At 43.9% G+C, this 10,048-nt stretch overlaps 2 protein-coding genes across 2 annotated transcripts in view; both read left to right on the top strand.

Moving 5' to 3' along the window:
* mpped1 (metallophosphoesterase domain containing 1) overlaps nucleotides 1-10,048 on the top strand; it is a gene marked incomplete at its 3' end in the record, with an annotated part of 325,357 nt that overhangs the window by 244,832 nt on the left and 70,477 nt on the right. The window lies entirely within an intron of this gene.
* aldh1l2 (aldehyde dehydrogenase 1 family, member L2) overlaps nucleotides 277-10,048 on the top strand; it is a 30,258-nt gene continuing 20,486 nt past the window's right edge. Inside the window, exons 1-5 of the mRNA XM_080757815.1 lie at nucleotides 277-496; nucleotides 1,974-2,118; nucleotides 5,596-5,830; nucleotides 8,563-8,728; nucleotides 9,845-9,946. Coding sequence (XP_080613941.1) covers nucleotides 449-496; nucleotides 1,974-2,118; nucleotides 5,596-5,830; nucleotides 8,563-8,728; nucleotides 9,845-9,946 — 696 coding nt within the window. The 5' untranslated portion in view covers nucleotides 277-448. The remainder of the gene's footprint in view (nucleotides 497-1,973; nucleotides 2,119-5,595; nucleotides 5,831-8,562; nucleotides 8,729-9,844; nucleotides 9,947-10,048) is intronic.

Genomic DNA, 10,048 nt, shown 5'->3' with positions numbered 1-10,048 from the left:
TTACACTTGTTTATTTTACAAGAGGGCCCACCTTGTTCAATTCATCAAAAACTTGAAAAAATGGACCCATTCTACATACTGAGAAATACAATTTTCAATCAATCAAAACCTTTTTAACATGTCATATACCGGTAAATAATGTATTATTATGATGATTCCATAATAACCCCTCCTCCCATACATATAGGCTACGTAGGGGGGCAGTGGTCGTGACTCGTGTGCGCGCACGCACAAGGCACGTAACACCACGCACGGTGTGTCTGGTATAAGCTGGCTGTGACGAGCTACGCCACGGCTGTCACCAAACGGTCTCCAACACACGCACATCGCCCAACACAGGCAGGTGTGTGTTTGTGTGTGTGTTGTGTGTCACTCACCAGGAGCGCACGTTGCCCAGTGTTGTGGATTTTAATTAGATTTAGAGGGGGAAAAAAACACCGCCATCATCATGTTGTGGACAGCGAATCAAGTCATAAGAAAATTCTCCACGTCCTCCGTGAGTAGCGTTTATGTTATTATGACTAATATTGCAGTTGCACTCAAAACCCCGAATCTTCAAGTTCAATGTGTTACAATATTGCACGTAAACGTACGTTAACTTAGCCTATTTTGCACTGGACCTTAGCTCTGCAGGTCCATAGCCTTCTACAGAGCTAACTGGACCTGTACAGTGCCAGAACATAATTACATTGTTGCTTGCTTGCTGCATGGTTATCACTCTTTATCTTAGAATGTCAGTCTGACATTGTCAGATACAGATAGCACCAGGTCAGTATCGTGAAACGTTTGACTGCCAACGCCACGTTAATACTATAGTGGACGTTACTGTATTCAGCTTACTACTGTACATTCTACAGTGGAGTTGCATCAGCATAGCTGTGGAATGCTCTGCGATTTGACTGTCAGGCTGTCAGTAGGTAGGCTATAGCTTAGCCCCTTCTGCAGCCTGTCGTGCACAAGCTGCAAGTTTAATGTGATTATTGTGCTTCAGCAGAATTGCACAGCAGAATTGGGACGAGGATATTGTTATTTATCCCTGTTTATTTATCGCGGTTTTGCAAGTTGGGTTGTGTTTTTTAGCAGGTGTTTATTTTACAATCTGTTTACATTAGAGAACCGTTTCATTCATGCATTTATTTATTTTTTACGACCGTTTGCATTATCACATTGATTTGGAGCCATATGCAATATCCTTGCAATGCAAATGTCTAGACTGTACTGGCTGTGCCTCGTGGGTTTAACTTGACTGTTAACTGTACAGGAAACCTGACACCTCCCTCCTTTCCATGCTACAGTACTATTACTTCATTTGAAATTTTGAAGGAACGCTGTTGTGCTTTCTGCAGCCAATCACACTGGGCAGTGCTCACCATTGACTGTATAGCAGTGACGTGTGTGGCCATTGAGATTAGCCAGAATTTATTTACATTTGCCAGAGGCAATGTGTGGTGTAACTTGATTCATTGAAATATGTACGTATTAACAGTTTGCAGAATTACAGTACATTTCAAGCAAAACTCAATACAAAGACTGTTAACTCCTGTGAGTGGACGACCTAATTAAGCATTACACTTGTTTACAAGAGGGTCCACCTTGTTCAATTCATCAAAACATTTAGAGACGTACAAATAGACACTTCTATATAGCCAAAGAACAGAACAGGAATTCATCATAAAGGAGGTAAAAAGGGAAAAGAGTGAGGGGAAAAAGTTGTGGTGGTGGGGGGGGGTATTTAGATTTTCCGGGGGCCAGTTCGTAGGTGCCCTTTGAGAGCGGTTTTGAAGGAGTCAAGGGATTTGCAGAGGTCTTAATGCAGAGGGAAATATTATGCATGCTTTAGTCAGATTTGCAGTGTAACTTAGTAGAGGATATATACCGGTAAGACTAAATGGAAACATACTGTCTTGCCATGTCTGGATGGATGTTGTTTCCATTGAGTTTGAATTAATCAGCCGTTCTTTATTCTTTTACAGCATTATTACCAAAATAAGCTGAAACTAGCTCTGATTGGCCAGAGCTTGTTTGGCCAGGAGGTGTACACCAACCTAAGGAAACAGGGCCACAAGGTGGTGGGCGTGTTCACCGTCCCTGACAGGGATGGCAAGGCAGACCCTCTGGGTGAGTCCATCTTCTAACCCTCACCCTCTGGGTGAGTCCACCTTCTAACCCTCACCCTCTGGGTGAGTCACCTCTTCTAACCCTCACCCTCTGGGTGAGTCCATCTTCTAACCCTCACCCTCTGGGTGAGTCCACCTTCTAACCCTCACCCTCTGGGTGAGTCCATCTTCTAACCCTCACCCTCTGGGTGAGTCCATCTTCTAACCCTCACCCTCTGGGTGAGTCCATCTTCTAACCCTCACCCTCTGGGTGAGTCCATCTTCTAACCCTCACCCTCTGGGTGAGTCCATCTTCTAACCCTCACCCTCTGGGTGAGTCACCTCTTCTACTACGATCTATCATATTTGGGGCAGCAGTGGCCGAACGGTTTGCGGAGCGGTCTTGATATCGGAAGGTCGCTAGTTCGTATCCCCGGACCGGCACGTTAAAATTACCACCGCTGAAGTGCCCTTGAGCAAGGCATTGAACCCCTACCATGAAATGTTCTATGAGCAGGGAACATAGTACCTTTCCTTTCCTTTCCTATCTGTTAGGAATAGTGGCACCTGAGAACTCTGACCGCCATTACTTATTTGATACCCATTAGTGTAGATTTGTGTCTTACACAAACATTAAATTCCCATTGACAATGAATGGAGAATTTACGTCATATGTGTCTGAGCAAACAGACATGTTACATCATGATGATGTACGATGATAAGAGCGCCCCTCTCTTCACACAGGTGTGATCTATTTTGTATTTGTATTAATACATTATATTACATTTATTTTTGAGGGGTGCTAGCCCCTCCTATATACAGGTTTAATGTTTGATTTGAGTTCAATGTTTGTTTTAAAAAACGCCATTGACAATGAAGGGAAAACGTACGTCATCTTGTCCCTAACACACACATCAATGCTGCATTAACAATAAAGATAATCTAATGTTTGTTTTACTTCACCATTACATCACCTAATCATAGCAACATGAGTGAGACTTTAATATATTAGCGCCCCTCACTTCACACTGGTGTGATTTTTATAATGGGGGTCTCAAATTTTAGACATAAACAGATGTCCAAAATAAAAACAAATTAGGTTATTAAGATAGATTAGATTTCCGATAATGAGAATATCGCTAGCATGTTAAAATCTTTTATACTTGACATTATTGACCATTTTCCAAAGCATTTTGAAAAATAAATTGGTGCCCACAATGTTTAGCTGCACTCTACTGACTCTAGGCCTGTATTGGTCACAACCAGGCCAGGTTGTCTAGTGTCAGTAGCTGCACTCTACTGACTCCAGACCTGTATTGGTCACAACCAGGCCAGGTTGTCTAGTGTCAGTAGCTGCACTCTACTGACTCTAGGCCTGTATTGGTCACAACCAGGCCAGGTTAATCTATAGTGTCGAGCTGCGTGGGGCCTTCGGTGGTCTCTCTGGGGTCTGTGGTTGAGGTAGATGCGTGTTGACTCTGCACACAGTGGTCCTGCACAAAGACAAGCCTTTATCCTGCGTTAGCTGATGGGATAGTGGTTCCATTGTCTGGTCAGTGGTCAGGGAGAGGCCCTGTGTGGCCCGGGAGATGCAGAGAAGCCAGTTGAAAAGTTCTACCACCGCCGGGTCTGATCTGGGCCTTTTGGTTCTGATGCAATGAATGAAGATGAGGAATCATCATCAACACTGAACTCCTCCATTTCTCAGCACAAAAACGCGGCCCATACAGGATCAGACCACAGAGAGAAAGAAAGATAACGTTTTACAGTATATTAGGCTGCAATATTCATATTAAAAATCATACATTCGACATTCGAAATAATCAGAAGTTCGTTCGAATCCATAGGTGTTTTAAAAGGAATATTCAAATGTCATTTTTGGCCAATTCTGGCAGCACTAATGATCACCCACCTACCTACTCTGAACAGTATACGCATGTCTTTCCACTCTTCCATACATGTGCCTTCATGAAAACATTCATTGAGGGGTTTTGGTGCCCTCTCTCCTCGTTAACTTTGAATCCTGGCAATAGTTGCAGGCTTATAAATAACAAGTCATTTGTACGGTTGTACTACCGACTAAAGCCAAACACCCCAGAGTGCTCAGTTGGTCACAGCATGGCCCTCATTTGAAACGCAGAACAACCATGGCTGTGAGGCCAAGTTCTCTCTCTCTCTCTCACTGCCTCGCTGACAATTGACCCCATGTTACCCATGGCTCTAAACCAGGGCTGGGCAACCTTTACGATGACGAGGGCCAATACATTTCCACACTCACTGATGATGAGTCAAGCTCACTGCGACACGTTTTGAGCTTGTAGATCAGCTATTTTTGCTATTTTTGAATTGAAAACCTGAATATTTTTTTGCTATTTTTGAATTGGAAGCCTGAAAAGTAACATTTTTATTGAATTACAAATGCATTTAGTTATAGTTATGTTAACTTTATAAACTGTTAACATAACTACATTGGACACAAAAAGACAGGAACGTTTTAATACTATAGTCATTACGTACTAGTCATTTAATACATGTCATGAAGTAATTAAAGCGGGTTTGGAATTGTAACAGCTGAAATCAATACTATATCAGTATTCTGATATTAACATGCATTAAGTGAAGGTGGGGGCCGCATGTGGCCCCCGGGCCACCAGTTTCCCACCCCTGCTCTAAACCCTCTTGGTGGGGGGTGTGTGTTTATTGCGAAACACTGGTGTGAGCAGTATCAGAATCACCTGACCCGACCCGAGGGCATCTCGACACCGCTGCCCAGAGCGAGCTGAACCGGTCATGGACCGGAAACACAACTCAATGCTGACATGGAGTTCATACAGTATACTGTACTATACCGCCGCCAGGATTGTAGTGCTAGTCCGGCAGCCGCGGGGTTAACTTGAGGGGTGGGAAATTTGGTATATCGTTTTTTTTTTGTATTGGCCTAAAATATTGTCTTCTTGCTGAGCGGCTGTCGGTATTGCCTGTCCCCTTGTACACATGCAGATCAGGCATTCAAATGCTAATCTTGTTTTCACCTGCCAGGTGGGTATGCAACTATGCATACAGTACTGTATGTGTATGCATGCATAGTTGCATACAGTACTGTATGTGTATGCAATTATGCATAGTTGCATACAGTACTGTACTCTGCTTAGGCTACTTGTTCACAATGGAAAGGAGTAGCCTACCAGATGACTCAGTTTAAACATGGCATTTAAAGAGGCTCTTCTGTTTATAATCTAAACACTGTGACGTTTAAAAAAAGTGTTACAAATAAGTCTTTAGAACCTAAATGCTTGGGTTTAGTGTTAAACTAAAAAAAAAAAAACTGGGGGGGGGGGCATGACGATTATAAAAAACATTTCGTCTCTGAGCAGAGCCCCAGCAGGTAGGGGTCAAGTTCAAGTCAAGCCTAGTTGACTAAAGGCAAAACCTGACTTCCTTTAATCGATTATCTCTCTATCTCTCTCTCTCCCCCCCTCCCCCTCCCCCTCCTCATCAGCTGTGGCGGCAGAGAAGGACGGGACGCCGGTGTTCAAGTTCCCGCGGTGGCGCCTGAAGGGTCAGCCCATCCCGGAGGTGGTGGAGGCCTACAAGGCGGTGGGGGCGGAGCTGAACGTCATGCCCTTCTGCTCCCAGTTCATCCCCATGAACGTCATCGATCACCCCAAGCACGGCTCCATCATCTACCACCCCTCCATCCTACCGCTGCACCGGGGGGCGTCCGCCATCAACTGGTGAGGAGGAGGAGGGAGGGAGGGAGGGAGGAGGAGGAGGAGGAGGGGGAGGAGGAGGAGGAGGAGGGAGGGTGTTGGGGGGGAATGGACGAGGCAGGGTGGGCGAGGGGGGAAGTGGATGAGTAGTTAAAGATAAGTGTTGGGGATTAAGGATTAGGAGGTGTGTGTGTGTGTGTGTGTGTGTGTGTGTGTGTGAAGACTGTCTGTGTGCATTTAGGTACTGTGGTTGACAGTGCAAGGTGGATAGAACTTGGAAGAACAAAAAAAGGGAGTCCTAAAGTCAGTAGTCAGCTGACTATTGTGGGGCATATTCTTCGGAGTCTATAAAATTGGCTTTTTGGCAGACCTTTTTTTTTAGGGCAATGGGATGTGTGCTCTTGGCCACATCACTCACCTACGTATACGGGCCTTCTCCATGGTAACGGATTGGCGTGGTGCTTTGATTGGCCCTCGCCTCTCTGAGAGTTGTCAATCATATATTCTGGCTGTTTGTATGACTGATATCAGGTCTGATTGGCTGAAACCTTGTATCCCTATTAATACATGTACTGTATGTAGGCTAATTGTTGCTCATTGGCTCCTGATCAAAATCGGTTTCCATCAGAGGAAAAGGATAATAAACTGTGACATGCACTTACTGTACTCACAGTTTATGGCTTTCATTCCAGATTCCACTCATTACCAATATGTTCCTTGAGGCGTCTAAATCAGTTTGAGTTACAGTATGTAATCCATCATGCTAGAATTAGTTGGGGTTTTAAGCTTATACGGCTGAGCCACCAAAAATAAGCAATGATGCTCTCCTTAAACAATTACCATAAGACCTGCATGCAGTCTGGATTGGAATATGTATTTGTAAAATTCAGTAGCCACCGAGTGGCGCGCTACGAGCTTGTAGATTCTGCTATTTTCTTTAAATCGTAAAAATGCGGCACGGATCTTTGAATATATATTCTTTCAGAAGACTTTCTCTTTTAACCTCACATGGCCTTGAGTGTCTGCAGAGAATGACAAGGAAGTGTTTTTTGCTTAATAACTAGAAAGGACATATATGCACATTCTTTTGTGAATCTATATGGCATGTACATTTTAGCTTATCAAAATGAATGACAACCATTATTAATGTCCTACAGTATACATGTAATGTACTGTAAGTATAGGCAGTTTTGGGCTTCTGGACTGGGCAGTTTGGGATGGTTTGGTGCTACAGTAACATATGCCCTAGTTTACATTACGTTGCTTCTGGACTGGGTCAGTTTGAGATAGTTTGGTCCTACAGTAACTGGTCAGCCTTATTAGGCTTGAACCAGTTCTGGCTGACCTGTTGTTTCAACGCATGCTGGTTTCCTTATCTTTCTTTCTAAGCTACGTATCTGCTCCCTCTGCCCCTGTTATCACTGCTCGTGTGTGTGTGTGTGTGTGTGGGTGGGTGTGTGTGTGGGTGTGTGCGTAAGCTGGTGCATAGCAGAGAATAGAGATGCAGCCCTCGGTCTCCAGAACAGACACAAAATACCCATATGCGGGTGGTGGCGCCAGATGGATACTATAGTGATCATTATAATCTTGGTTTTGGCTTCTAATCAAAATTGGTTCAGAATATTTCATTTTTTGTTCCCGATAATAATGGTCAAAGTTGATTATTATTAGAAAGAAATTAACAAAACGCAGTAACTACATTTTAGTAGTAGTGGAAGAACCATCAAGAATATTTAAATTAGCAACCTTTTTCTGAAAAATAGTTTTTGCACACTTCTCTTCCTACTGTATAAGAACCTGGGGAGACTCAAACTGTAATACTGCAGGCTTTGCATTACATGCAGCAGGCAAGACTCAAGGCTCATACATAGTCTGTGTTTTCGGTGGTGAGGTGACCACCAAACTACAAGATGACGTCACAAGCCACACACGTGCTTGTCCAGTCAGTGCATGTATGTTGTCAGATTGGTGAGTTGTGAGTGAAGGAGGGGGTAGCCAGACTTATTTTGGGGGGTTGCCAGTCATAAAGGTTGGGAGCCAATGGTCACTCTAGCCTTGCTGAATGACTCAGAGAGTCTGTGTTTGTGTGTGCCTAACACGGCCTCTGATTTAAATACACATGGCCGAATATTCAATCATTATCTATCTAGAAATGCAACACATCTCTGTGTGTACGTGTGTAATCCACGTAACTCCAGAACCGTTCGCCCCACCGACTTAAAATGTGACACCCACGTTCCACACCACCACAGGGAGCGCAGTGCCCGGTGTCGAGTCCCGTCGGATAGCCGGTTGTCCAAAACCAGCACAAAAGCCTCTCCATATGAGCATAAAAGGGACACAGCCATAATATCTGTGTGGGGGGCATGCATTTCCAACTTGCATCGTTCCACCTGACTCTAGTATTATTAATAGCAGTAGAATAATTGACATTGATTTAGGTCAGTCTTTAGGTCAGTCTTTGAGAAAAGCAAAGTCATAAGACATGTTACTTTGTATTTGTTTATAAATGATGTGGCCCTTTCAGTGTGGTTGGCCAAATTACTATTACAACTAATGAGTTGAAAGCTTGTTTATGCAGAGAATTACAGCATAGCCACCAATATCATCCAGCCATTTTGTCCTTGTATGATCCCCTTTTATCATCTGCTTATATCTTGATGCCTGGTTGTGTTTATTTATGACACTGTGCTTTATGATGTGAAAGTTTTGTGGCTGCTCAGTTAAAGGATATTTGTGTCCCTTATCACCCACAGGACGCTGATCCACGGAGATAAGAAAGCCGGCTTCTCGATCTTCTGGGCCGACGATGGGCTGGACACCGGGCCGGTCCTCCTCCAGAGGTCCTGTGACGTAGAGCCCAACGACACCGTAGACGCGCTCTACAACCGCTTCCTCTTCCCAGAGGGCATCAAGGCCATGGTAACCATATCTCACCATCTGCCATGGTAACCATATCTCACCATCTGCCATGGTAACCATACCATGGTAACCATATCTCACCATCTGCAAGCCACACTGACGTTGTTCAAACCAGTCTGGTGGGTTGCATGTTGGACTTTCTGTCAAATGGTACACAAAGCGTAAAAGTAAAACGCCATTTTATCAGATGTATTATGCTCTATTACTGGCTCAACCCAAGGCTATGTTCTCCGATACGATATGGCAATTCTATGGCCGATTTCGATATGCTACCGATTATATGGTGCATTACTGCTGTGGACTGTGTAGGAAGCTACATGGGTAACTTGGGGCAGTCATAGATTCTAAATAGACCTTCAAGAAGAACTGTGCGGCAGTGAGTGAGTATTCAGTAAAAAGGGATATCTGTGCTTGTTTTATCTTAGAAAGTTGTCAAATTGATAAAACCATGATGACCCTTTTTCATTAAGCTGTCGTTAAATCATCTTCCCCTTATATCACAGTTTGGTAACCTGTCTCTGGAAACCCAAAACTTCTCTGAACCAAATTGTCAATTTGGATAGTAAGCTTATTTCCACGTAATTCAAGCTCTGTCCTTCTAAACTTCTAGATTCTAGACCATCCTTTACATGGCAAATTCATTCAGCTCCCTCAGGCAGGCTGTTGGTTTGCGGCCCACAGTGTAGAACAAAACCAGACAGAATTTGTTGCAGCCATTGCACTACTAAACAATGCACCTGGTCTACGCACAACACTTACTGTAAGCTCTGATTGAGTGAGTGTATGTTGACTGTGTAAAAGCTCTTTGTCCTGACCATCTCCTCCTTAGTATGTACTACTGTTTTTGAAACTATGAGTATAGCTGTTTTTAAGTGTTGATGTTCTGTATTGTCGTGATTGTTTGTCATAAACTCTGGATTGCTAAATCCCCTGTTTGGACAACTAATTGACCTTTTGGGTGCTAATAAAGAGAACTTGTACTTGGATGGATTTCCGACTGAAAGACAGACGCCTATAAGTATAAGGATGCGTTCTAATTGGAAGTGTTCTCTTGCACGGTGAATTGGAGCGCTACACTTTTAGTTACTGATGTGTGTGTGTCTATGGGACTGACAGGTGGAGTCCGTTCAGATGATCGCTGATGGCAAAGCCCCTCGTGTCACTCAGCCAGAGGAGGGAGCCAGCTACGAAGGCATCCAGAAGAAATCCAACTCCAAGGTGAAGTTCATAGGCACGCTTGCGTGCATGTGTGTGTATGTGTGTGTGTGCGTGTGCACACACATGTGCACATTCCTACACAAGTTCATGCCCTCCAAGTAC

The sequence above is a fragment of the Protomyctophum bolini genome (assembly GCF_963924005.1).
Source record: "Protomyctophum bolini genome assembly, chromosome: 23".
Classification (NCBI taxonomy): domain Eukaryota; kingdom Metazoa; phylum Chordata; class Actinopteri; order Myctophiformes; family Myctophidae; genus Protomyctophum; species Protomyctophum bolini.
Note: the sequence above shows the minus strand (reverse complement) of the source record. Positions and strands in the feature narration are given on the sequence as shown.